Consider the following 27,925-nt stretch of genomic DNA (forward strand, 5'->3'; position numbering starts at 1 on the left):
AAAAAATACCGCCCCTTTCCGCCCGGAGGAGTCCGAAATAAGCACGGACCCAGCGGGGCGGAAACGCTTCCGCCCCGAACCAATATGGCCGCGGGGCGGGGCGGCCGGGCGGAAGTGGCCCGTCGGACGACTGAGCGGTTCGCTATGGCAGCGACGGCCACGTCCTCGGCGCTGAAACGGCTGGATCTGCGCGACCCCGCGGCGCTTTTCGAGACACATGGAGCGGAGGAGATTCGCGGGCTGGAGCGCCAGGTTCGGGCCGAGATCGAGCACAAAAAGGAGGAGCTGCGGCAGATGGTGGGCGAGCGGTACCGCGACCTGATCGAGGCGGCCGACACCATCGGCCAGATGCGCCGCTGCGCCGAGGGGCTGGTGGACGCCGTGAAGGCCACCGACGAGTACTGCGCCCGCCTCCGCCAGCCGGCCGCGCCCCGGCCGCCCCGGGAGCCGCAGGTCAGCCCCGGACCCCGCTCCCTCCCAGCGGGCCCGCCTCCCCGGTCCTCCCACGCCCGCGGGCCGGCTCCCAGCCCCCGGCCCCGCCGGAGCCTCGCCTACCTTGGGGAAGAGCCCGCGGTCCTGGTGGCCGCCCCTCCTCGGGAGGACGCGGGCAGGGCAGCCCTCTCACTGGCTGCGGTCGGCTCTCAGAGGCCTTGGGCCGTTTCTTCAGGTGTCTCCCCGGACTTCCGGGCCCTCAGTCCCTCGCCTTACCCGTACGTTCCCGGGGCTCTCCCAGCTTGAGGCCACGGGTCTCTCGCTAGACAGTCAACTCATTAGCTGTATAACATTTCCCGACATTATTCTTAGAAGAGATTTCCCCCTTAACGTTGACTCCTTTCCGCCACCAAGTCGTTCATTCCTCAATCCGATCTTCCCCCCAAGATCCCCACCCTACTCCCAGGAATAATTTACACAACCCCAAATAGCTATTCCACCTTTTGTTGTAGTTGCACGACATTACTAGCCATCAAGCCTTCATCTTTTTCACAGTGGAACATTTTCATTTTAGGAAACTAAGGTTATTCAATCAGGTTATCCCTAAGTGTTCTTTCCAACAAACACTAATGATCGGACCTGCTGTGTTAGGTAGGATACAGCACTAAACACAGCCTAATATTGGAGCTGCATTTTGTGTTCCTAAAGAATGTTGACTTAGGGATGATAAAGTGGGCAGGGAGGGTGAGAACAGTAAACAAGTAATTTGCTTTTAACACCCTTGGAGAAGACCTTACAGGGTCGTGGAAGAAGAAATTGCAAAAGTACAATTCAGCTCTAGTTTGGAACTTTTTAATACAACCTGAGCTTTAGAAGAATCCAGGTCAGTAGGCAGGACTCCCACAAAAGAACCACAGAAGATAAGAAAAAACTTGCTAGGTTTTGAAATGATACTGCATCCCTCTGTAAGCTGTGCCTTTTGTCAACACCTGTCCTTAGGTGGCCAGTTTTTGCTATAACTGAGTCATGCTTCCAGGTTTATTAAAAAGCTAACTCGTGCTATGCCCCACTTTCGAAATACATTATTTTTATAGTTGTTACATCTGATTTGTTCCCAAACCCACAAAAATTTTGAATGCTTTCAGTTCAAGGCACAAAGAAGCAAAGTCCCCCAATTCCTGCTCTAAGGAGCTTATGATCTAGTTGAGGAATTAAATTCATGGAAAATTGATGAGAAAAATGTAAATAATTTGGAATAGCTGTAGAAAACAATTTAGGATAATGGGTGATTACCCAAATATCTGTACATTTACCGTAAGATTTCTGCAGGAAGTCACTCCAGACTTGGCTCCTGTCCCTGAAGGGCAGGTGAGGTTTGGAATGTGGGTCTGGAATACATGAAGACAATTAAAAGCAGGTAATCAATTTGATTACAGCAGGTTTTCTCAACTTTGGTGCTATTGACATTTTGGGCTGGGTCATTCTTTGTTGGTGCAGCTGCCCTGTGCATTGGAGGGTGTCTCTAAGCATCCCTGGCCCCTACCCACTAGATGCCAGTAACAACCCCCTCTCCTCTTCTGATAGTCAAAAATGTCTCCAGATATTGCTGGGGTCGGGGGCTGAAATCACCCTCCACGAGAACCAGTGGACTCAAGAAATTAGTGGAAGGGCAGGAAATCCTTGACAACCAGACTAAGATACTAAGCTGTGAGGAACCCTTTAGAGAAGAGCAAAGATACAGTCTAAATGGCCTTTGAAGAAGGTTAATCTGACAGCAGAGGAGGAGGAGAGATTGGTGGGGGTAGAGAATGAACACAGCACATGTGAAATATTTTGGATTAATCTAAGTTTGATTATAATTTGATTATAATGACCTGCATTACAATCATGGAAGTGGTTGGTATCAGAAACTTAGATAGTAGAGATAAGCAGAACCATCGGAAGGATGTGAATTCCCTGGGGATTTGGAGCAGAGCGGTGGTACACACTAAGTTACATAGGGAGGTCAGATGACTAAAATTTTTGGCAAGAAGGTAAACTTAATTTAAAAACACTGATTATAGAATGGCAAAGACACTTAGCAGGCAGCAGCAGAAAAGGCTCGATTAGGACTCGGGAGTGATGAGGGCTAAAAGGTGTGGTAGTGTGGTGTTCTGCCTGGAGGTGATGTTCGAGGGAAGAGAATCCTGGAGTAAGGGGCTAGCCCAAGCTGAGTAGAAGCATGAGGACTGAACCAGGTGAAGATGTGGTGGAAGGCTGGTGAAGAGGAACAGCCAGCAAAGAAGTCCATGGGGCACTCAAAGAAGCAGAGAAAACGTCAGAAGGCTGAACATAAGAAAAGGGAAGGAGAAAGCTCCCTTTAGTGGTGGTCCACAGGGCTCCGTGCTCCTAAGACGTCACAAGATCACTGATAGCCAGATGTGAGGTGACAGGGAGTAAGTTTGCCTCTCCGTGGGACTGAGCAAAGGTGCACACAGCTCGTAGGAAAAACCGGTGGGACTGTCCGGCATGCCTGACTGCAGGAATTAGACCACACGAGCTCTGATACCTCACTGGGTGGCAATGAATCAGGCTTAATAAAAGCTCTGTACCCTAAAACACACCCCCCCCATCTCTCTCCAAACCTGCCCAACACTGACCTTGCTTTTGTTTGTTGTTCTGATCTCATCCTATGCCCTTCCCTGCAGCCGCAGCAGCCATCCCAGGAGAAGTTCTATAGCATGGCTGCCCAGATCAAGCTCCTTTTAGAAATTCCTGAGAAGATCTGGAGCTCGATGGAGGCCTCGCAGTATCTCCACGCCACACAGCTCTACTTGCTGGGCTGCCACCTTCACAAACTGCTCCAGTTGGATCCTCCCAGCTCCCGATATAGCCCCGTCCTCTCCCGGTTCCCCATACTCATCCGGCAGGTGGCTGCGGCCAGCCACTTCCGGTAAGTGCATCCAGTATAAAGAGCTGGTAGTGGCCACGCTCCACCACTGCAGTTACAGTGTCTTCTTTCCTGATGTATCAGGGTTCTTCTTCCAAGATGTAAAATAAATTCTCCATTGACTTTTGTCATCTTTCTAGATCAGCCATTCTGCATGAAAGCAAGATGTTGCTCAAATGCCAAGCCGTGTCTGACCAAGCTGTAGCCGAGGCCCTGTGCGCTATAATGCTCTTAGAAGAGAGTTCTCCTCGCCAAGCCCTGACAGACTTCCTGTTGGCCAGAAAGGCAGCTATTCAGAAGCTTCTCAACCAGCCGCACCATGGTGGGTGTGGCCTCTGTCCATAATTTGATCCTTAAACATGGAAGTGGAAGAGGATGAGCTGAGGGAGACTGAAGCATCTGGACTCCATTCTAACTATTCTAAGTCGTTTAAAAGAGGATGGTTTCTTCCTGTAGGTGCTGGCATCAAGGCTCAGATTTGCTCATTAGTGGAGTTGCTGGCCACCACTTTGAACCAAGCTCATGCTCTTTTCTACACTTTACCAGAAGGTCAGCTGCCAGATCCGTCCCTGCCGTGTGGTTTGCTCTTCTCAACACTGGAGACCATCACAGGCCAGCAAACTAGCGGTGAGCTCTTAGCCAACCTCTTTTATTTTCTGATTCACTCAACTGGTGGTTAACTGAGCATCCACCATCTGCCAGCTACTGTGCTAGGCCCTGGGGATATAGCAGTGAACTGGACAAATATGGACCCCCACCATCGTGGAGATCATAGTCTAGTGGTAGAGGCAGATTATGAACTCACAATACACATATATCTGTTTAATATCAATACTGGTCATTGCTATAAAGGCCAAGTGCAAGTTGACTTGAGAGCATTGAAAGAAGGGACCTCACTTATGTTACTTTCCCTGGAGAAGTGATATTTAAACTGAAACTTGAATAAAAGTTAGTTAGATGAATGAGGCACAGAAGAGAGCTCCAGGCAAAGGGAAGACGATGTGCAAAGGTCCTGATGGCTAGGATGATGTTCATCTATTTGAGGAACTGAAAGAAAGCAAGGTGAGGCTAAGGGGTATTGGGTGAGGGAAGAGCAGCGTAACAAGAGACGGGGCCAGTCTACAAGACATGACCAGATAATGCAGAGCTCTGTGGACTCAGACTCCTGTTCAGGGGACCATTTGGTGGTAGATTGGCTGGTGAGGCTATGGAAGGGAGGTGTCCAGATTTACTAGAAAAGGAGATGGCTTGAAAGGGCTGGTGATGTGTTTACTCTTGAAAATACTCTGTTGGAGACAACTGAGACCTTGGAATGGAAATGTGGAGTGGGCAGGTGACTGTAGGTTGGAACAGCGGTGAGAGGCCAGGCTGAACACATGTGTCTGTGGTCCTCTGTGTATGGCTGTTGTTTGAAGCCACAGGGATGGGAAGGTCATCAGTAAGAGAGGAAGACAGAGGACTGACTGCCTCAGGGAACTCCAGGACGCAGGTCAGACAGAGACGCAGCCAAAGGAACCTGGAAACCAGTAGAACGCAGTGACAGCCATGTGGTCATTCTCAGAGATGTGGCACTTTGGCTTATCTGCCAGGTAGGGCACCAGTTCCTTATCCCCTGGTTTCCCAGAGGTGCTTGCATTTCATACTTTTTCCCACTCCTGAAAAGTGAGTATTGGCTAATCGGTCATGGCCTTAAAATACAAGTACAAGAGACCCCAGACGGCCCCTGTGTTTCAGACTCCAGAGGGTGCTCGCTCGTGCAGAGAACACAGTGACTGGGCCCCTGAGTCACACCCCAGGCCTGGGCCCTCCCTGAGAGCCCCCTGCCAAAAGCTACGGCTCAGCTGATCCGGACGAGTGCTCACTGGTGCTTCCCTTTGCTCCTCGACGGGGGTGGAGAGTGGTGAGGAGAGGGAACCCGTCACCTTTCATCTTCCAGCAACTGAAGCCCTGCCCTCCTTTACAGAGTCCAGGGCCTCCCAGCACTCAGATCTCCTCTCTCTCCTTCCCCCATTGCTTTCCTTGCTGTCCTTTGCCTTCTTCTCAGCCAACAGGATGACCAGAGCTGGAGGGACACTGCCAGCTCCCTGATGAGGGACATATTCTGTGCCTTCTTTCCCCCGCTGTTCGCTGTTTTAGGGGGAAAGCCCAAAGGAACGCTAGATGATTTTTGGAAATTCCTTCTAGGTCCGTTTTTAATACGCTTTCAATTACTTCTCACTGGCCTTCTCTTTAGGAAGGGGCATTGGTGTCCTGCAAGAGGAGATGAAGCGCTGCTGCTGGTTCAGACACCTGCCAGCATCCATCGTCGAGTTCCAGCCAGCTCTGCGAACCCTTGCACATCCCATCAGCCAGGAATACCTGAAAGATACACTGCAGAAATGGATTCACATGTGAGTGGCAGAACTTGCCTGAGCAGGCAGGCAGCAGCCATGCAGCCTTGTATGTGGCCACACAAGGGCCAGAGAGGAATGGGTGGGCGGGTGGGGGGTGCTGCCAGCCAGTCACTCAGCCCCTTCCACTGCCTTCATGGTGGGTTAGCTAGCCCCCAGTTGTGTGGGAGAACCAAGAAGGAATTTATCTTTCAAAACGTCATGTAGAGGATTTTAAATTCTCTTTATGTAAGAGTTCTGCCACTTCTAAGCTTTTATGTAGTGCAGTGGTCTTTAAAGCCCTTCTCTGGGGCTTTAGACTTCTAGATAGATACCTCAGGCAAGCAAGGATAGGCCTGGTGAAAGGGCTACAGGCTCCACGCCCCAGTCCAGCCAGTAATGCTGTGTTTATGTATTTTTATAAACACACTGAAATACATATATATATAAATACTGGGACCCAGGTAAGAGGTTTTCAAATAGAGTCCTGCTTTTTCATAGTAAAGGTGTGAAACCCATGAATGTAATGAAGCTCCCAAAAAACGATTTTGTTGCAGGTGCAATGAAGACATTAGAAATGGGGTCAGCAACCTGCTCATGTATGTGAAGAGCATGAAAGGTCTTGCAGGCATCCGGGATGGCGTGTGGGAATTACTCACCAATGAGCCCACCAGTCACAGCTGGGATGTGATATGTCAGCGGCTTCTGGAGGATCCACTCTCATTCTGGGAAGATTTGATGCAGCAACTGTTCCTGGACCGATTACAGGTAAGGTGGGAAGTCACACGCTCCAGCTGTCTTACAGCCACTCCTCACGGCATCGTTTGACCGTCTGGGTAGACCGACCCCTGTCACTTCCTAAGTATATTCTTTCCCTGCTGACTCACCCCAGGGTTGGCTCTTCTGGGCAGTGAACCACAGAAGTGAACAGAGACTCTGCTAAAAAAGAGACCTGGCCAGTCATATGGTCAGAAACGTGTCCGTGTCCATCAGCGATGACTCTGATCTCTGCCGACACCATGCCAACTTCCCGAGCGTGGCGGAGGATGTTTTGAATGCTGGGAGGGATTGCCACTTGGTCCTCGTTTTGAGATTTCCTGAAAGGAGCGGTGATCCAAACTCCTCTTTTATTTTCTCCTAGACCCTGACCAAAGAAGGCTTTGACACCATTTCCACGAGTTCCAAAGAGCTCCTCACTTCGGCTTTGCAGGAGCTTGAAAGCAGCACCAGTCACACCACTTCAAACAAGCACATCCACTTTGAGCACAATATGTCCCTCTTTCTCTGGTCTGAGAGTCCGAGCGACCTGCCTCCTGATGCTGCCTGGGTCAGCGTGGCAAACCGGGACCAGTTTGCCAGCAGCGGGCTCTCCATGAAAGCACAAGCTATCAGCCCTTGTGTGCAGAACTTCTGTTCTGCCCTAGACTCCAAACTGAAGGTTAAATTGAATGATCTCCTGGCTTACCTTCCCTCCAGTGATACAACACTGCCCAAGGACATGTCCCCCATGCAAGCCAAGAACTGTGCCTTTGACCGGTACGCAGATGCCGGGACCGTGCAGGAGATGCTGCAGACCCACTCGGTGGCATGCATCAGGCACATCATAGACTGCATCCAGGCCGAGCTGCAAAGCATTGAACAAGTGGTGCAGGGGCAGCAGGATGTCCTCAGCGGTGTCAAGCTGCGTGCTGTCCTTTTCATGGCCAGACTCTGCCAGTCACTGGGAGAACTGTGTCCCCACCTGAAGCAGTGCATCCTGGGAAAAGCAGGGAGCTCTGAGAAACCAGCAAGGGAGTCTAGGGCTCTGAAAAAGCAGGGCAAGGGGAAACCTCAGGAAGTAATTCCTGTGCAGGCCAAGTGGCAGGAAGTTAAGGCCCTGCTCCTCCAGCAGAGCATAATGGGCTACCGGGTCTGGAGCACGGCAGTTGTAAACGTGAGTGACGTAAGCCTATGCTTCCCATGCCACCAGCCAATCCCCATTTTGCTTCCCTTTTACCATATTCCGGGCAGCCAGCCTCAGTAGGTTCTCTCAATAGGAAGGGAATAACAATTCTTATTTATACAGGTATTTTCACTGGTCTCTGTCCGACTGTTCAAATGTAAAAACTTTTCCATTCATTTTAGCCAAGATTTTATAGACAGAAACCCTGGGTATTTTTCCTCCCAGCTGATAGGAATGACTTTCTCCCTGGGCAAGGGCCTATTATTTCCTACTCTTCACTCTAAGTATCATATTTTCTGTAGTCTCCACTGGCATCTTAACGGGTGACCCCTGACATCTGGAGGGTAGAGTTAGCAACAAAATTCCTATTGCTGATATCAGTAGTTAGCCAGAAGAAGAGTGGTGGTGCCACTTGGTATCCCGTACATGACCTAAGTGGCAGAAGCTGTCTCAGGATCACTGGTAGCTTGAAATAAATTCTGCAAAAGAGCTTAGTGGCCTATATGGATATCTGCCTTTTATTACCAGGTTCTGGCTCATGGATTCACCCAGTCATTACTTGCAGATGATGCTGGCTCAGTCCTGGCCATGGCCACCAGCTGGGAGGAACTAGAAATTCAGGAGGAAGCTGAGTCAGGAAGCAGCGTCACATCCAAGATCCGACTCCCTATACAGGTAAACAAGTGCTATGGTCAGAGGGCTGTGAGCTGAAAAGGGAAAACCTGCTCTTGGAGAGGAGAAAGCCTCTAGAAAATCAACGTGCAGCTTCTGAGGAAGAGCTGAAAGTACTGCTTACTTCAGTACTCGTACATAGTACTGAAGTACTATTCTGGGGCAAGAGGAGTGGCGAAGCAGACACAGGACCAAGTCAACAGCAGACTGTCCAAGAAGTCAGTCAGTCGTTCTTCCCTCTTGTAGGGGGGCCTCTGGGGTCATGAGAGAACCACCTACCCTAAAGTAAAAAGAGCAACCTAAAAGACAGTGCTGCCTACCAGGTCAACCCCAGGCCACCAAGTGAATGACTGCAGATGTCACTTGTACCTGTTAACTGTCTGCTGTGAGAGGTCAAGGTCCTGGCACATAAGCCTAGGCAGGGTAACTGGACTCGCTTTTACCTCGTCTCATTTAATCGGTGCAAGTTGGCAACTCCGCGTGCCTTTGTTCTTTCAGCCGTCCTGGTATGTACAGTCCTTCCTGTTCAGCTTATGCCAGGAAATTAATCGGGTGGGAGGCCATGCCTTGCCAGAGGTGACGCTGCAGGAGATGCTGAAAAGCTGTGTAGCTCAAGTAGTAGCCGCCTACGAGAAACTTGCAGAAGGAAAACAGGTGAAGGTAGGTGTTTTTTTGTTTTTGTTTTTTTTTCATTAAAAACAGAAATAAACACCTTAGCTTTTTCTTGAGTTTGGTCAGTTCACATCAAGGATTACAAGGGTCAGGGTTACCTCAGCCCAGACCATCTACTTAGCAGTGGCTTCCAGCTCTGCAAGTTTAATTATACCCACTCTCAAGGGTCAAGCAAGTCTTCACTACAAAGGTGGTTCAGTACAAGTAGAATGAGAGCTTCAAAGTAAAAAAAGACCTGTTTCCCAGCTCCAGCCCTGCCATTGGCATCAGGCAAGTCAACCCCTCTCGCCTCAGGATCCAGTGTGGTCATGCAGATAAACTGCTTGGGGGACTGTGAGGAAGTTGCAGCGGTTGCAAAGCACAGCCTGTGGCCCTCAGAAGTACTTACATTCAAGGGCTTCTCAAGCTCCCAGCCCTTTGCTTCCCTCTCTCCTCCTAGGAAGCATCCTGCCCGTGGGGTCCATTCCCACTTCTTTAGTAACATTTTAGAAACAGGACTAACTTCCGATTAAGGAAGTATCCAGATAAGTCTCTTTCCTTCAAGAAAGGAGGCTTTTTTCATTAAAACAACCATCTATAGCAACTGAGGCTTTCTTTTTAAGGACTGGGCCTCTCCTGTTTTTAGTTTTGTTTAGACCAAGTTTCTAACATGAGCTGTTTTTGTTGTTATGAGATTAAACTGGCCTTACAAGTATTAAAAACAGCTTCTGCTTCTGAAATAACAAACTGTAACTCAACTAAACATGAAGCTGTTTATTATGTTCACATAATAAGTCATCTCCCTTAATGGGTGGGGATGGGAAATTGACTTGCAGAAAGAAGGTACATTTCCAATGACGCAGAACCGGGCACTGCAGCTGCTTTATGATCTGCGGTATCTCACCATGGTTCTGACAGCCAAGGGCGAGGAGGGGAAGAGTGGCCGCGGCAAACAGGACTCCAGGTACCCATTCCTCCTGGGGCTTTCCCAGCGCAGTCTCTCCCAAATGCACACGGCCCCTCTCCTGGGAAAGCCACCCAAGATTCAGCCTCTTATTGCACAGCACATTAGTTGTGTTTGTTTTAAACAGTTAGTGCTCATATTACCACCAAGATAAATAATGGCCACCCGCTAGATAAACCCCGTGGCCAAGTGTGGTAGGTGGAATCTCATTCCTTCCTTCTGTGGGGGCCCACCAACTGTTGAGTACAATTTGGGCCTCCCTGAAAACGACATGGGGAAGGGATGGGCTGGACTTAGATTCACATCAGGTTACAACCCTTGAGGATTACGTAAGCACTCTCATAGTGACAAGGGTACTAAGTCAGCAATTAAGGAGAATAAAGCCAGTTCCAGGATTTCTTCAGCATTAAAATACTGTAAGATTGGTTCTTCTTATCATTGTAATCCTTTTTTCAGAATTGAGAAAGTGGCCGACTACTTCGAGGTACTCATCGACCCGTTCGACCTGGACGTTTTTACACCACACCTCAACAGCAACCTTAATCGCCTGGTGCAGCGAACTTCTGTAAGTCAAGTGAAAAACATGCTCTGTGGGCATGAGGAGCCACAGGCTCAAATTACAAAATAAACTCGCCCCGCACTTACTACTCCAGGAGGCAGTGTTGGGTGGGGGGGTAAGACACAGCTGTTTGGTCCTAAAGGCTGAAAGGGGATTAGCTAAAATCTCTCCTCTGAGGCAACCATGATCTGACCTGTAGTTGTAGGTAAGGATTATTAGGGTTTTATCAAAGTCTCACAAAGTGAACAGAAGAGCTACATGACTGAGATTCTGATCCATGGGCAGTGATACAAGTAATTTTGAAGCATTCACACTCAAAACAGAGACGGATTACCAACAAGTGATTCTCTAACCGGCCACGAAAGCCCCAGCCTGTCACTGTGCTGTTTCTCATCTGTCAGGTTCTGTTTGGACTGGTCACTGACACAGCGAACCAGTTCACACCCCGGAGCAGCACCTTCAACTCTCAAGAACCCCATAACATCCTGCCCCTGGCAACGACGCAGATCAGGTAATGATTCCGGGAGGTTTTTGCCAGACCCAGCGTCCTGTTCGTGCTACTGAAATTCTTGCGCCTTGTCTTGGAGGTTCGGACTTCTTCCACTGAGCATGACAAGCACTCGAAAGGCCGAAGCAACCAGCAGAAGCATCGAAACAAAAGCTCAGGTTAGTGCAGAGAGCAAGGAACCCATCCCTGTTGACCCTGTCCCCAGCTCCCACCAAACCACCCAATTAGCTCCCCTTTAAACAATCCATAAAGAACTCAAATGACAAAATGCACTAATGCTGCTTTTAATGGCGGCGCAATGTTGAAGTACAAGGTTTTACTAGCTTGAGCTAATAGAAGTTTTAGAAGAAGCCCATTTACACTGTCAAGTAGCCTCATAAAAGAAATGTATCTCAGGCTGCCAAGGCTGTAGAAGACACACAGGACAGGCTAGAGACTCCTTGTCATTTGCAGTGGGATAAAAGGGTTAATTGCTAGTCCCACACTGTGACTGTACTCAGAGAACTTTTGTTTTGGTGACTGTTTCGTCTTCCATTTCTTTCAGTTGGGTGGGAAATGAAGTGTGCTTTCTCAAGTTGTCCATTTGCTGGTTAATACGCCTTTTGTTTCAGTGGGCTGCCATCCATTAGGCCCGCAGGAGTCCTCCTGGTATTTCTGAGTGGGGCTTTGTGCACGTGTGTCTGGAGAGCTCCAGCAGCTCGTCTTCTTACAGCACTTGGCTGTTGTTTGCTTTACTTTTAGACACAATACTGGCTTTTCCATATTCCCTGCTATCAAACCCATTAAGATCCTAAATCCAACATCTGGTTTTCAAACTTGGGAGAAGGTAGTTGTTAAAAAAGTTCTTGCACAAACCATCCACTCCATAAGCGTGGGCCTGTGCTATTAATAACACTTCCCCACAACTTGCAGTTTCTACTCCAAGTAACTGACCTTTAAGTTCTCTCTCCAGAGGAACAAACCAAGGAAAGGAGGTACATGTTTACCCTTTTCCTAGAGTCCTTACCTTTAATAAAAAGCTCATTCCATCCCGTGTCCTTTTCAAATCTTGACAAAGAACCAAGTCCCCTTACTACAGCTACCCGTGCTGCTTCTGCTTGCGTGTGCTGTGGGCTCCGAGTGGAGTGGAGTGGAGGGTGTGAGCAGGCAGGAGGGGTCGGGTAGACTCTAAGGCACTTTCTCTACATGCAATGGCAGGTTGTCCCCCCGGCACTCTCCCGAACAGATGACCTGACGCATCCTGGCTCCTTATTCAGACACCTTGTTGGTGAGGAAGAAGACACGTCTACACCTTCGTTATTCAAACTAGGTTGGCTCTCTAGTATGACTAAATAACATGGGAACATACCCATCTCCCCCTAAATAAATACGACTGCAACATTTCTTCTAACTGTGCCTGTGCTCATTCATTGCTAAGTCACACCAGTCTTTCCAGTTCAGTGGTGGGATGTGGGCCCCAGGTACTGTCAGGGGTTACTTTAAGCATAAAGTGAATCCTTGTCCGAGAGTTTCACAATACTTGTGACACAGACATCAGTTCCAATAGTTCACACTTGGCCACCATTTGTCAATGGCCTCGTTCTTGACACTACAGGTTGGAATTACCAATGAAATCACATAAGCTGCTGCTGTAACGAGTCTATAAGACAAACAGTCATTCCGAATTTCTCAACTGCCAGAACTGAGCCATATTTTCTACTAGTGCCTAAGACGTAGGTGCTAGAAGAGTAATGGTAACAAGTTATCTGGGAATAGAAGGATCTGAAAGCCATTCTCTCCAGACATACAAATACATGACAAAGTGGAAACAGGAGGGTGGCTGCTTCACTTACCAGTCCAACTTGGCTCTGATGTCTTTCACAAAGACAGAGGACTTTCGACAGGACATCTGCATACAAGAGGTAGTATGGTAACGAATTTCAGTGCAAGACTGAAGCAAGCTTTCTATATTTTGGAAAAAAACTTACGTTTTTTTCATGGAAACTAGACACTCTTTACTGGTTTATTGAATTTAAAAAATTGAAGACCCCGCACTTTCTAAAAGGCCTTTTTACATGAAGTAGAATTTCTAATTGACATATCTGGAAATCAATCTGAACTGGACAAACTATGGATTCAACACACAGATGAGATTTCCTCATACCATTACCTCAACATGGATTTGATACCCACCCTCAAAAGAATCCTATAAAAAATTGCTTCAAAGCCCCTTTGAAATTGCAATAGTGCAGCAAAACCACAAGTAAACAACCGCCTGTTAACCTGTTATTTCAAATATAGACGGAAAAGCCAACAGGCATTTTTTTGTGCAATTTTTTAAAACATCTTAAGTTGAAATATCAAATCTGCACAGCGCTGTCCCTTCACAGAAGGCAAGAAACTGCGGGCACATCATGTGGGAGGCCGTCCTCGGTGCTGTAGGCTATGGAAGTGGGCCTCCTTCAGGGTCTGGTTGATGTGGAAGTAAGGGCCCTGGCACAGTGCAGACTGCTCGGGCCTGGGCTGAGGGGTGTTAGGGCCAGACCAGGTGGCGATGTGGGATAAGCTGCTCTCTGGCCCGCTGGTCCTGTCCGGGCTGTAGACGCCACTGCTGCTCCCACCACTGTCACTGCTGGATGACTGGAAGGGAAGAACGCATCATGATCAGGCTGTTGTGTTTCTTAAAAACTTAACTGTGGTTTGATTTACACTAGCCTACTTAAAGAGTCTTTCATTCAGTTTGAGGAGTACCGCATCAAAACATACTGGGCTTTTACGCTCCACCAGGTACATTCACCTGAGATACACTTCATTCAATCCTCACAACTGCCCTGTGAGGCCAAGGACTGTTATCCCCATCACACGTCCCTAGGAAGTGGCAGGGTCCAAATTCCAGCAGAGGCCTCCCCATGAACCACATCTCAACTCCTTTACACATCTTTTCTACCTGCTCTTACCAATCATTCCAGTAATTTCCAATAACAAAAGGAGGAAGTTCTCAGCTTCCAAAGGAAAGTATCGGTCATTAGTACAAGGTATTAAAAAGGTCTTCTCATAACAAACAAAATGGTTTCTGGGCACAATAAAAAAAACCTGTGACAATTTCATGGTTATAATCTCATGGACATGAAATGGTATTCTCTCAGTGCAACACACAATATCCTGAAAGTTCTCAGTCTCCTACTGATAAAGACAGCATGTTTGCAGTTTGATACGTGCATGTATACACCTGTGCACACGGCAAGCTTAATTTTTTTTAATGTAACTAACATAACTTTGTGCCTTAGTCATCTTCGAGAAGCCACTGAGATCCCTATCACTTTAATCACTAAGAAATCACCTTCCACTGCTAGGAGTCTCAAAAGGGAAGGCAATGGGAAGGAACCATTTCAGAATAAGGTATTTTACAATTTTAACTAAATTTCTAATAAATAATAGCCCAAAAAACTTCATTAGCAGTAACCTTCTCTATTTACAGCTCAATACTGTAGTGGACAGCATTAATGCGTGAGAAAGTTAGAATTCTAATAATTAGTGACCTGGTACGTAATTTTCCAGTTTAGCCCTTTGAAGCATGCAATTTACAGTCCCTTACACAAAAAATTTGGTTTTGAAATGCCTTCTTAGAACTACATAAAATCTACACAAAGAAAAAAGACTGGAAAGAAACTGACCATAGTAGTCACGTCAGAGTGGAGGGATTAAATAGTTCCTTTCTTTTTCCTATCCTTTCCTGTAACTTCTTTGCAATGTGGTAATTATGTATTTTCATTATAAAAATGAATGTATAAATACCTTCAGAAGGTTTAAAAGTGATTTTTAAAATACTAGCTTATCCATTTTGATTAAGAAGTTATACTTCATAACATGTACATAAAGTATCTGAAATGGCAAATGAAGCAATTCACAAAAGATACCATTATTAGTAAGACTTAAGCCGAGAATCATGGTTCATAGGTCATTTGGAGCTACTTTAACAGGTCACATACCCCACTGCCCATAAATAGCAGGAAACAACCTATCTTTCTACCAAAAAACAACTGAAAGCATGTTAATGGGCTGAATGCAATGGCAGGGTCACCAGCACCAGCATGTAAATTAAAGACTTGAGAAGACAAAGCCAGTTCAAACAAAAACTATTACATAAAAGCCTCTCCTAACCAAGAATGTAACAACCTAGAACTGTGGGACACACATGGCTAAGTACACATGGTAAGGTCTTGGGTATTAAACAAATAGGTTACTAAACTAGATAAAAATCCCCGCACAGAACACTTTTTTTCCTCTTAGTCTGTTTTCTTTACTATTTCTCATTACAGGTACTGTCTAAAAATTAAGGCAAGAACTAGAATCAGTTTCTAGTAAGTCAAGCTTCCTTCTCAAACTACATTTATTTCACACTGTAAATACTGTAATAGCAAAGGTGACACTTGTCTGAGAAAAGGTGAAAGGCCTTTCAACAGGTTAAAAAAGATTTCTGTACAATACTGTAAAAAAGGTGGGGGGAAAAATAATCCTATGATTTCTGGTCAGTTTTTAAAACTTGTATAAACATGGTTTATATCAACTATTATAAAGACATGTATACAAATGTTTAGTGTGGCCTGGTTTATGATGGCTAAAAATTGGAAACAACCTAAATGTCTAACAATAGAGAAATTGGTGAAAGTACAATATGTGAATTATAACAAATTCTATTGAGCTACTAACAAATTCTATTGAGAAAGATAGAGATGTACACATACCAAGACAGAGTGAGTCTAACACCTTTTCTTGTACAGGTTACAGACAGTATGTATATGTCAGCTGATTTTTTTAATGTTTTCCTTTAATGTATACGTCCATGCACACCAAAAACAGTCTGGAAGGATACATATGCCCAAATACTTAGAATCTGGCCCTTCTATATTTTAAAATATCTTTATCTTCTATAGCTTCTATAGAAAAAGTTTCTTTTGAGGCAAAAAAAAAAATTATCATGAGTCGAGGCCTAAAGGAGCTACTACAGAACAGCATGAGGTCTTCAGTTACTTCTAACTTCCAGACTCACAGGTAAAAACAAAACATTTCTTTCAAATATGCTTCGGCTCCTATTTGCTGCCAATTCAGACTAGTCTCCTCCCTATCGGGCAAGCTTCCAGGAGTATCTCACAATCTGTGGATGAAACAGTGTTTTTCAAACTAAAGGTAAAACCCATCAGTGGGTATCAACGACCATAAAAAAGAAAACAGTGCAACGTGGGAAAGGTAATTGTTCTGTGCAACTTTTCCCATGATGCACAACTGTACTTGCCACGTCCTGTTCAGGAAAATGAAACACTTAAATGGGGCAGGGTCAAAAAATGTGAAAGTTATTGTAATTGGTGGTAATGCTAACTGACAGTCATCAACTGGTCTACTTTATAGGATAAGGGAAAGACCAATATTTCCCTTTTAACCGTAAGGACTTAAAATCAAATTTTAAGTCTCTATCAGTGCTTTAAGATATACACAGAAGTAAATCGTTTTATCTTATAAAACCAAAAACCGTGAGATAGGAAAAAGAAAAAGGTGGGGATGAGGGGGAAGGCAGATGGATCTTTTTAGTGGAGCTTTTTAGTACTGCTGGGAGGGGAACACTACATGACAGGGCACGACTTTGAACGTTACACCTGCTAGACGAGCACAGAAGTGTCTACCTTGTACGCTTCCAGGTCTGCAAAGACAGCAAATTCTTCTACCCAAGGCCTGGGACTGAGACAGACCCACCAAATAGGAATCCTATCCGCACGATTCGGATTCCTTAGACAATTTATCCAAAACGACAGTTACAAAGCTCATTTTCTTTTCTGTGAATTTTCAGTATAGGCTTAGTGCTGACATCTAACCAGGGTACTTTCATGACAAATTTGTATTACACATCAAAACAGAGTAAGGTCACAAATGTCAAATAAAACCCCTTGCAAATCCCTATGTGCAAGCACAATAAAATTAAAATGTATGAAGATTCTAACTAACAGTAGTTCTCCAAAATATACAAAGGCAACTCCTAAGAATCCTGTGAAGATCTGCGTGAAAAGGGAGGGGTCTCGCTTAGCTCCGGCAACAGTAAAATCTACCAGTGCGTCCTTGTAACTGCATCACCCAGGCAAGACCCATCACGATACAGTCTATTTTGCGATCACCTGTGATTTTTAAGAGTATTTAAGTGCCAGGGCCCCACCTCTAGAAAACCTGGCTCGAGTACACACCACCATTCTGATGTCCAACCACTGTCCAAACAAATGTTTGTGTGCCTGCAGTGTACAAGGTGGCATTTCACTAGGCTCCATAATCATTCACCAAGAATTTACCAAGCTTAAGAACGCGGTAGCAGTTCAGCCATTGACAACGATCACACACAGCTACTGCAGTGATAAGACCCTAGCAGCAGGTGCGGACAGAACTAGGAGAGGCTCCTTAAAATGAACAGTGTCTGAATGGGCCTAGAAGGATGAGGCAGAGTTTTAAAAAGCAGGGTATGACAAAAGTGGGAGAACAGTCAGAGCAAAATCAAAAGGAAATGCTTTGGGAGGAAAAGCTTTTAGTGTGGTGTGGCTGAGTTTCACTGAGACTAAATAAACCTAAGAGGTTCTGGCTAGATTATCAAGCACCCCAAAATCTGCAGGAACAGTTTCTGAGCATAGAAGACATGCTCAGATCTGTACTTAAGAGTGAGGATGCTGGGGATCTGTGTGGGATTGGAGAGGCCTGGGGAGACTGAGCAGAGAGAGGACCCTTGGGAAGTTTTCTAACACATCATGCAGGAAAGCAGGCCCAGGAGGACCACGGAAATGTAAACGAGGTGTGTACATGTCCCGCACCGAAGGGAGATGGGAGGGAGGGAGTGAAGATGTCCAGTTGACTCCAAGCATCCAGGACAACGCATGGCAATTGTGCTCAGTCTGTGGCTGCTAGGAAAGAGCACTGCTGAGCCTTGAGAAAGGTTTCAGGGGAGTCGAGGAGGATGTCAGAGAGGAAAGGGGGGCAGGCGGGAGAGCAGCGGCAGCAGCTGAAGGTAACCAGTAACCGACAGCTGGTGGTACGGGGAGAAAGGAAGCACACTTAGGCCAAAGGCGACTCCGCACAAGGAAGATGAGTGTGGAGGGGAGACAGCCCATGAGCAGTCTGTGAAAGAAGGCTCTGCAGAGATGAGAGGAAAGGGGAAATACTAGGAAGACTTTTCAGGCGACCTTATAGAAGGTGGAGCAGAAAGAGAAAAGGCAGAGGGACACTTCACTGTCTTTGGCAGAAAGGAGTATGTATGCCAAGTTATGAAGTTCAAAAAGTTCATTTTCTTAGTCCGCAGGGCTCAGATTATACACAAGAGGTAAAGCATTCCTGGCCCCTCAGCGAGGCCTACTCTTAACTTTATTTTCCCAGGGTGTGAAGTCACTTTAAAAGACAACCCATTTATATCCATGGTAGAAACAAAACAACCCTATAGACTATTTCTGCTAAAAATCTTTATAAAACCCCCTAGGCAGAAATATGAATTACTTGAGTCTCTGTGCTTAATAAAAAGAGAACCACAGTATCTGTGTATATTGATTACTGAAAGCTATATGCATTTTCTTAATTGGGAAAAGCAGATCAACAGCGTATTTTATTTTCTTTCAAGTCCCAGTTTCCTGTGGCCTCCATCTCCCCATTCACTGGTGCTTTTAATTTAAATGAGCCTCAATAAATTAATGTCATTCCTGTATACACTCCATTCCTGGAATCCATTATAATGAAGTCCATGTTAAGTCAGTTGCAGAATCTGGATTAAATACAAGAGATGATCCTGGTCAAGTCTATGAGAGCATATCTAATGTAAAATTCTGTGCTTTCAAGTGCCCAATAATTTAAGAGCATTACAGGTCTGCTGATGCCAGTGACACCATTAAGATTCCAAATGAATTCAGTGGGCTAATTCAAACCATTTTCTAAATATGCAAGGAAAGAAAGTGCAGGTGGTCACTCTTCTGTGTTAAGGGGGAGAGAGCGTATCCTTTCTGTATCTCAGTTTTCCTTGAAAGGTATAGTTGGAACACATAAACATGTTTTAAGTTCCTTCCTAACTGAAATATTATCTGTAACTTCATTCTGTTTTCAACAGGCCAAAAAAGGAAATCCCCACCTGTAGAAAAAATGTGTGTTTATGTATCCTCACTATTTAACATTCAGTTTTAATATGAAATTGCTTGCTTCTGGTGCTGTGAGCTGCTGCAATATATTACAAACGTTTCAAGGACATAAACTTCAAGCAAAGTTTCCTAAAACATACACTAAAAATCAGACAAATTTTTGAAAGGACTGTTCCTTCATTTTAAATGGTTATTTTTTAGAATTAATTTCAGAGTTAATTTGTTATAGGGTTTTAAACACACAGCCTTAACAATTTTACCCAAAACAGAATTTGCCAAAACATTCCTATCTCAGGATATATCTACTGCCCTCCAACAGATTAAAGATGAGAATGAGAAAAACCTAAGAGTCAAGCTACTTTTTAAAAAAATTATGCTATATATCCCTATTGTCATTTAAATTCACTCTATTAAAAAAAAACACCTAACATTCAGCTAATTCTTATCAGTTAAAACAAATGGACTTAGAGAATCCCAATTTGAATGATACATGGATTCCCTTGGTTCTGTTATTTTTTTGTCCTGTATCTGCACCCTCACTAAGACGATACTTGGGATTTTAAGATTATGACATCAATTTTTACCCCTGAAGTAGAGACAAGAAAAAGGTTTTATCTCCCTATATTCTCACTCTACTTACTTCACAGTGACCTGAAAATCAAAATCTTGGTAAGTTAAAGATACTTAAAAAAATCGGAGTCTTGGTATTCTAAAAAAGTGCTGCTTTTATGTATTCAGGTAGCATCACTTTTCATAAGATACATACCTATATCCCAGAAAACATATTTACATAGAAACCTCTAGTGTAACTTAAAGATATTAAAACTGAAAAGCAAAAAAAAAAAAAAAGCATTACTCCCACTACTAGTAAAGATAAAATTCAAACCAAAAAGGACAGCCCTTAAGAGAAAAGAAATAGGTTAAATTAGCTAGTTTTTAATTCCTCCAAATAACTGTCCAAGGTGAGGGGATGCTGTTCAATATCTGATAGGAAGACAGAAACAGATAAACTATTTCTTGCTCACCGAAGAGAAAAACAAACCTGACTTAGACGTTAACATGATTCATCTAAAATGGCTTCACAAAAAAAATGTATTCCTATACCAATTTAAAATTGAGATAAAATTGTATCTCAATTTTAAAAATAGTATCCTAAGGCTCACATGTCATTAAAGCAAAATCACTGGAGTTAAAATTCAGTATTCAGTTCAAACACCAACTCAAATTTAGAGAAAAGCCTAGACGTGCAATTCTTCACTTTTTCTTGCTAAAAATCTAAAATTGTTTTCTAGCTGATACCATATCTTAGTATTTACCTGGAAAAATATTTTCCAGCTAAAATAAAGGGAGGAAATTCTTCTTCTCTGTTCCTGTGACTCAAGAGGAGTCCAGGACCTAGCTGCCCCTGAATATATTTAGCAAAGTCTCTCAGAACTACCATTCCACCTTCTGTGAAACAGCACGTTCCTCGGTTAGGAGTGAGCAATTCAACAGTCAAACTCTGGGGTTCATCAACCCTCCTTCTTACTAGCTGTGTATCTGGGCAACTGACTAATTTTCTGTGCCCCAATTTTTCTATCTGTAAAGTAGAGATGATAATTCCTGTCACAAAAGGCAGAAGAAAATGCACAAGTGGATTAAAAGTCTCTCTACATAACTAATCTGGCAAGTCCGTTCACAGTCTTTAGCTTCATAGTATCCAGGAAAAAAGAGGTATATAACTCTTTTCATTTCACAGATAACTGTGATTTACTTGTGCCATAGTTTAATAGTTTAACATAATTCAAACACACCTTATTTTCTAGTACTTGCCAATACTATTACATTTAGGAGAGAAAGGTAACTTTTGGAGATTAATTAAAGATAACTTTAAATCTCTCTTAGAATTAAAACGAATTCCTTCCAAATTAAAGTTCTGCAAGTCAGACAAAAAAGAATTCTAAAAATTTAAGTATTTCAGGGAAAGCACAGGAAATGATTTCTCTTAATTAACTGAGTTAGTTTTAAGGAACCTTACCTTGTTGGCCTTATCTTAGAATTAAAAGATAACATTTTCATTAACAATGTATTTAATTACACAGATTAGTACAATTAATAATCCACTAAAAGTCAATCATTTTATTATTTTCCCTTTTATACACAATTGCCAAAAAGCAGCCAAATGCCCCTAAACTCAGGTGTTTGTGTACTATAAACACAATGATCTATTCCAATAGTGACGATTCAATTATTCGGGGCTTAACTTTCTACTTGAAAGCTTTCCCCCCGCCTTTAGCTTCTCGAGCTCTCCCTCAAGTTCACTCAGTTCACTCCTTGGTAAGACCAGCACTGGGCAAGCACAGCACACACAGCCACTCGTTCCAAGTGCACCTCGAGGCTGAGATGGATGGTCACAACCCACGAGGCATCTGCAGTGAGTTCAGATTACCCTGACAGATACAAAGCACCTATACTGACTGTTAATTAGAACAAAGGCAATCTAGTCCATCCTTCAGACTAATTTAATGGTTACAGTGGTTTGGCTGCCCAATTTCTTTGAACAAGAACAAGACACATGAACAAGAGGCTGAATAAACTACATGTTGTTTTCTTTTGTGACACCGATGCACAGGTTTAGAAAGGGAGTGAAGGTCATTTTCTACAAACAGCAGTTAAAACAAAAACTAACAATCAGGAATCTTACTTAAGGGATCAGAAATGTTTAATTTTTTTTAAATGACAACTGACAATTTATATTCCTGTTCTCAGGCATCATGACCGTAGATATAGGGAAAAAAGAACAATACAAAGGGTTAGACCTCCTATACTTTGAACTACCGTAACACCATGTATCACAGCATTGATGTTGATACCACAAAAGTAATCACTGCCAACTTTTTTAATGAATAGTCTTATAATTCAAAAGAATGGAACTCAATTACTGTCACAGTTTTATCATTAGATATTCATGGTAGCCTCTAATCGTGTGTTTTCTTTCATCTATGAGATTCCCCAATTATCACAGTAAACAAAAGCTCAATTACTTTTCTGTTAATCATAAACTTAAAAAAGGAAAAAAAAAATCGTGAAAGAGTATTTTTATAAGATAAAAGCTATAGAAACTCACTTATTAGGATTTATCTGCACTCGTGCACTCGTTTACTCACTGTCCCTCAGTGAGTATTATTACCTCTGGTGAGTTACTGTTATTTCCCCCTTGGGAGGGTTACTTTGGATTTCTGGTAAAGATTGGATATAGGTCAAATCTTATGAAGAACTAATTAAAGTACAAATTACTTTGGTTATACAAGAATTGTGATATACAGAATTCTGCTTTAAGTGACAGGGCTAGGGCTTAGGAATATGCCAGAGGATTTCCCTGTTAGGGCGACAACTGTTAAGGGCCAGTATCTTCGGGTGTGTAATCTAATAGTGGCACCTCTGCATGGCTGGCCTCCTTTCCCCGCCGGAGATCAGGCATTCAGCTGCACAGACCATGGCTCTCCAGTATGCACACTGAAGCGCTCTTTCAGGAAACCAGAACTTCAGGCGCTCTTTCTTCCTTCTCTTCTCTTCCCCCTTCCACTCTGCTTTCACAGTAGCTCATTTTAGAACACAATGAAAATGTAAAACCACTCAAAATTAGGATTTTGCATACACATACATTTTATTTCCTGAGTGTTCATATGGTTTGTCTTAAAGTGAATGGAAACAACAAAACATACTTGTCTTAAGGACAAATAATTGATTTATAAAGAAAATAAATCGGTTTCTGAAATATGAAATAGGGAGCTCAAACATGGGCTTTCAGAAGTCCATGAAACATCTAACAAATACAAATCTGGCTGGGGGTGCATGCATGCATGAATATATGCAGACACATACTGCTTTGCTGGGGACAGTGTGCAGAGCTTCCTCAAAGGGGCCATGACTCAAAAAAAAAAAAAAAAAGGCCAGGGGAGTTTGGAACCACTGCAACCAAGTAAAATTACTTCTATTTCTTCAAAGAGTAATTTTGATTGCACGGAAGAAACTGAATTACTTAACTCAATCAATGAAAACAGCAGAGACTGACCACACTTCCTACCTCTGTGTCCCAGGAATCGTGAAAGACAGGGTTTCTACTACTCTTTTTGGTCTGAGGGGGAAGATGGAGGTCTTCTTCACTGCCATTCCTTCTCCTTTTCCTGAAATTAAATCACAAAAAGAAAAATAAAATCCAACAACCAACCTTTTGGACATTTAAAACTGGAAACGATAAGAACATATAAATTTGCTTTCTTGCCTGAGAAAACATAATTCATCAAATGATATCCCAATAGGAAAAAAAAGGTTGGAAGGTACACCATCGCCCGGCACAAAGAGCAGAAAACATAAAATAGCAGCAAGGTTGAATTTAAATTAATTTGTACAACTAATTTCAAAAAAGAAGCTTGACAATTTTAAATGCCTACTGGGAACAAATAAGAGCAGTAGGATGTTAATAACTGAGCTTTCACACTCCACCTAATTAAGCTTATCTTCTTTCTCTATTTCCTGAAATTACAATTCCAAGTTACCTAGTTTTACTCCTTTCTGTATGACATCTAAGACAGAGCATCTGCCTTTGCCTATTTACCCTTAAAATCCCTATAACAATGGTGCTCACAGTAATATATTTTAAGAGGTTCATGCCTTAATCTTTAGTTTTCTTTCATCCCTGATTTTTTCCCCAATTACCCTATCAAACAAAAACTTAAATATTGCACTCTACATCTTCTGAAGTATTAAATTACTTTTCTGTACGGTCACTGGAAAGTCTACTCTTAGACACATTAATTAAATTATTCCTGCTATATTCACCTAGTATTATGATATATTACTTCACCAGGCTGTTATTTTAAGGTTGTAGCACAAGCTGCTTAAAATTTTCAGGATTAAAGAAAAATCACACATCTGCTATAGTCCAATGTTCTCAGATGTGCAAGAGACAAAATTTGTATATATTCTATTCAAGAATCGGGTGCTGTCAGAAGGACTTCCAAACCCCAGTTCAGAAGACAGAAAATAGAAGTGAATTAAAGGAGCTATCATTTCAAGTCAAATTGCCTGGAACTGTGCTTTTCAATATGGTAGCTACTAGTCACCTGTGGCATTTAAATTTAAAATCCACTTCCTTAGTCACACTAGCCACATTTTCAGTACTCAAAAGTCACATATGTCTAGTGTCAAAATGTATTGGATACACAGACACAGGGCACTCCAATCAATGCAGAAATTCTACTGGACAGCATTGGCTAGAGGCCAATTTACATATAACAGCATAATCTATTACAATGAAAACTCTTAACGGTTCAAATATCTATAGCTAAAGAGAAAAAAAGCTTTTTGGAAAGCACTGAATTTGAGCATACAGTTACCTTCTAATAGTTATGCATTTTCTGTGTGAGTAGTGTAGCATAATACTGTGGCAGACCCTTTATCCTAAGGTTCTGAATTGAGATCTGCATACTGAAGAAACTTTATCACCCTGAGTTCAATTCCCTTCCTGTATTCTACAACATTCTGAATAAATCTAACTTCATTAATGAGTATAGGTCTAGTTTAGGCTTGGAATAATAAATAGTGGGTGTGTGGTTCTGATAAAGGTTACTAACCTATAAAAAGCTACAGCATTTACCTCATTCTAAGACTTAGTTGTTTATAAAATAAGATCATCATTTTGCTCCCTATCTTTCTCCCAGGAGATTAGATCTGCACATTATTTTGAAGCACTTGGAGGTTAACAACTAGACCAATACCCGGTTTTAATAACCATTAAATGGATGTGCTATTATCAAGACTGAACCAAGAAATTGCTACTTTCATCCTAATATGACCAGAGAATTTTCATGGAAATAACCTACAGTTAAAGAGCAATGTCTAACGGAAGGCCAGATGACACCCAAAGAAAAATTCATAGGAATGGCAGTGTGTTGGTCCCCAAGCTCTTTTATCAGTGTGCCAACAGCTGATTGTGCTTTGGACTGCTGAGTCACTCTAACCAAACTTAGGAGCCTGAGCAAAACTTTAGTTTCCTCATTTATAATGGGAGATCTATATTTCCTGTGACAATATGTCAAGAAGGTTGAAAGGCAAAAAGGCATGTAAAGACAAAAAGGATTGGCTCGTTCTGCAGATTTCCACTAAATTCTGGGAAAATCCTGTGAAATACCTCTGCCTTGTAAACAGCTGATTTCTAGAGGTACCACAATTCTTTCTCTGGCCTGCTGAGGTCCCTTTCCTTTAGATGGTACTGGATTAAGAATGAACCCTACCTGTTCTTCACTCTCCATATCCTAGGCTCTGTGGATTCCACCCTTAAAACATTCTTCTTTCACCAATGTTGTTCATAATTGGTAATATTATAGCTTCATGCTCAATCCCATCCACACAGATTATAGCTTTCAACATTAATGCTATAGACAAGGTTGTAATTTTAGCAGCCACCCTATAATTGATTATTTTCTCCCTAGCCATCTAGTCACAGATTATTGTTTAGTATCTGTTACTTCTAGGGATGGCTGATTACATCACTTTTCACCATGTCATTTCTTCCAATCTTCCTGTCATCTCCTAGAGACTGAGTATTGAAGAAATCCTAGAGTATGGAGACTAGCGGTTTTCAAACTTTTTAAAAAAGTAAAAGAGCCCTTTCTTCCTATCAAAAAAATCCCTCAATATACACGAGATAAAGAACTTATTTTAACTAAAGTCTGGGGCTTCCCTGCCACATACCCATCCCTCTATAATGATCCCAGAATACCATGAAAACACTTTGAAAAACCACCATCCTACCAATGCTTCATCTTAAAATTGGGAAAACAAACCCAGAGAACTGAACTGACTTGGAGATACTAAGGTAGCTGGAGCAAAAGAGCTGGTCCGTCATACTCCACGAGACATGGGGTGAAGAGAAAAGCTGGTAAGAAATTCCACCCAAATCAAAACACTTGTTTTATAGTAAGGAAGTTATCGGTGGAAATATGTTTGAGATCATTTGTGTACAAGATAAAAACAATCTGCTAACCAGTACAAGCACATTCAGATTTGTGCACAACAATGGATAAAATGAATCTTTTTGTACTTTCACACATGTGAGACATCCCAAGAGACTGAAAGGTAGAAAACTGGTTTTGGAAGGGAAAAAAATGGCAGTCAGATCTGGCTTACTATACCCAAAGATCTTGTGCCTAATTCCCGTAACAAGTTGGTAACTGAGCCCCTAATTTCAAATTTAATCCCCTCTTATTTTCTATATAAGGAGGATTTATGGCCTACTCACTACATAATCCTAATCAATAAGCCAATGCAGTTGGGGGAACTGTAGATTTTCTCCATTGGGCCAAATAACCTGAGGATCCTCTTCAGAATCTTAATCCCTGAATTAACTATCACCAGAGCAGGACCTTGGAGAAAGAATGCCAATGAAATTCAAAGCCAATGAAAACATGGAACATCTAGGAAAGATCCAGAATAACCTACCAAGGAAACCCTATTGTGTTCACTTAAGCCTCACTGAGAGTAGTATGGAATAAAGGAAAGAGCAGCGAACCTGGAAAGGCCCAGGTAAATCCACTGAGCTCTCCCAAATCTGTTTCCTCATCCGAAAAATGAGAGTTGGACTTAGTGATCTATAGGGTTTCACTCCAAACTTCACGATGAGGGATTTTTCTAATTTGAAATAAAACTGCTTCTCTTCATTCTGGGGTAACCTAATTCCAACTTTCTTCTCCCCACCTTCTCAGAGAAAAAGGAAGGAGAAAAAAAAGGAAAGAAATCGCAGCGTGGTCCAGATTCTACTTGGTATTTGTCAAGCCAGCCCAACACTCCTAGGTTAAAGTAGTGCCTTCATCACAAAATCCTACCTTCCGCCTTCGGAGTCCAAACAGTTTAGAATCCTGCCTGCTCTTAATGCTACATCCCCAAGAGACAGCCCACAAGCCACTTTTGTCATCAGCCCTTCAGTGTTTACAACCGTCCGGGCACAAGTTCTTCAGTCTAACCCAATCCTTCCCTGCAACGGGTTTAAACCCAATTCTTCTTTCTGACCTTGGGGAGACAGGAGCTCCCGCCCCGTCCCTTCACAGACGCCCTAGGGGCTCCCTCTCCAAGAACAGACATTCCTCCCATCCCCCCACCCTCCTAAATTTAGGACAGGGAAGCTTTAGGACCACCATCCCTTTTCCGGGACCGACAAGACTTCATTCCAAGTACCGGGAAGATGGTGTGGGGCGAGACCCAGACCCTGGAGACTCACTCCTCCAGGACCCAGGGACCAGGCACCTGATCGCTCGCGCATCCCTCTCTCTCCTCCCCAAGACTGCAGATTACCCAGATGGGGAACCGCAGGCCGCACGCTGGCTCGGACCCCGCTTCGCGCACCCCCTCGGCTCCATTCCCCAAGACACAGCGTCGGGTAAGGTGCTGGATAAGAAAAGGGTCCCTGCGATCTCACCTGGGGCGGAGGCGCTCGCTCATGGTAGCGGGTGGAGGGGAGCGACGCGGAGCCGCTGCACGAGATGAGGGAACAGAGGGTGTTGTGTTTCGGCGGCCGCCACGCCCACCCCCTCGGGCCTTGGCTCTGGCCGCGGCTCTGGTGGACGCCGCCTGCGGTGAGTACCCCTCGGTGGGATCCGTACCACGGCTACTTCCGGCGCCTGCTCCGCGCCCCCCCATCTCGCAGCCGCCGTGGTACCGCCCTCCTGCGCCTGCGCAGTGGCGCGATCCGGGCCGCGCCGACCGCTAACCCCGCCCACGGGAAGAGGCGGGCTCG

The 27,925-nt window shown here is 43.9% G+C and overlaps 3 protein-coding genes across 7 annotated transcripts in view; 1 reads left to right on the forward strand and 2 right to left on the reverse strand.

The window, feature by feature from the left end:
• SLC39A11 (solute carrier family 39 member 11) overlaps positions 1 to 3,122 on the reverse strand; it is a 369,910-nt gene extending 366,788 nt beyond the window's left edge. Inside the window, exon 1 of one of the 2 annotated variants that reach the window (XM_073235864.1) lies at positions 556 to 3,122. The gene's annotated coding sequence lies outside the window, so the exon portion shown is untranslated. The remainder of the gene's footprint in view (positions 1 to 555) is intronic. The other variant, XM_073235871.1, reaches the window with a different exon arrangement.
• On the forward strand, positions 93 to 12,416 carry COG1 (component of oligomeric golgi complex 1). 3 transcript variants are annotated; one of them, XM_036997599.2, is made up of 15 exons: positions 93 to 453; positions 3,120 to 3,364; positions 3,502 to 3,683; positions 3,818 to 3,988; positions 5,595 to 5,751; positions 6,288 to 6,498; positions 6,872 to 7,663; positions 8,201 to 8,347; positions 8,843 to 9,004; positions 9,832 to 9,959; positions 10,416 to 10,524; positions 10,920 to 11,029; positions 11,106 to 11,184; positions 11,638 to 11,674; positions 12,224 to 12,416. In XM_036997599.2, the coding sequence occupies exons 1-14, from the start codon at positions 145 to 147 to the stop codon at positions 11,653 to 11,655; spliced, it is 2,820 nt and encodes a 939-aa protein (XP_036853494.2). In that variant the 5' UTR covers positions 93 to 144; the 3' UTR covers positions 11,656 to 11,674; positions 12,224 to 12,416. The 3 variants fall into 3 exon arrangements, with proteins under 3 accessions (XP_036853494.2, XP_036853493.2, XP_036853492.2); XM_036997598.2 differs by having other exon boundaries at positions 11,638 to 12,416; XM_036997597.2 differs by lacking the exon at positions 11,638 to 11,674 and having other exon boundaries at positions 94 to 453.
• On the reverse strand, positions 11,295 to 27,896 carry VCF1 (VCP nuclear cofactor family member 1). Of its 2 annotated transcripts, none has more exons than XM_036997600.2 (3): positions 27,608 to 27,896; positions 23,219 to 23,318; positions 11,295 to 13,645 (listed from the first exon to the last, which is right to left on the reverse strand). In XM_036997600.2, exons 1-3 carry the CDS (start codon positions 27,826 to 27,828, stop codon positions 13,418 to 13,420), a joined length of 549 nt encoding a protein of 182 aa, XP_036853495.1. In that variant the 5' UTR covers positions 27,829 to 27,896; the 3' UTR covers positions 11,295 to 13,417. The 2 variants fall into 2 exon arrangements, with proteins under 2 accessions (XP_036853495.1, XP_073091973.1); XM_073235872.1 differs by having other exon boundaries at positions 13,015 to 13,645; positions 27,484 to 27,615.
• Between the last annotated feature and the right edge of the window lie 29 nt (positions 27,897 to 27,925).

The sequence above is a fragment of the Manis javanica genome, chromosome 4, assembly GCF_040802235.1.
Source record: "Manis javanica isolate MJ-LG chromosome 4, MJ_LKY, whole genome shotgun sequence".
Classification (NCBI taxonomy): domain Eukaryota; kingdom Metazoa; phylum Chordata; class Mammalia; order Pholidota; family Manidae; genus Manis; species Manis javanica.

Excerpts from the sequence above, each read along its gene's own strand:
- COG1 (XM_036997597.2), top strand. The coding sequence starts at position 145 with ATGGCAGCGACGGCCACGTCCTCGGCGCTGAAACGGCTGGATCTGCGC. Across the intron at positions 3,365-3,501 it reads GCTGCGGCCAGCCACTTCCG|ATCAGCCATTCTGCATGAAA; the intron begins GTAAGTGCATCC and ends TCATCTTTCTAG. Across the intron at positions 7,664-8,200 it reads GGAGCACGGCAGTTGTAAAC|GTTCTGGCTCATGGATTCAC; the intron begins GTGAGTGACGTA and ends TTTTATTACCAG.
- VCF1 (XM_036997600.2), bottom strand. The coding sequence starts at position 27,828 with ATGGGGGGGCGCGGAGCAGGCGCCGGAAGTAGCCGTGGTACGGATCCC. Across the intron at positions 23,319-27,607 it reads AGCGAGCGCCTCCGCCCCAG|GAAAAGGAGAAGGAATGGCA; the intron begins GTGAGATCGCAG and ends ATTTAATTTCAG. Across the intron at positions 13,646-23,218 it reads ACGATTCCTGGGACACAGAG|TCATCCAGCAGTGACAGTGG; the intron begins GTAGGAAGTGTG and ends CTTCCCTTCCAG.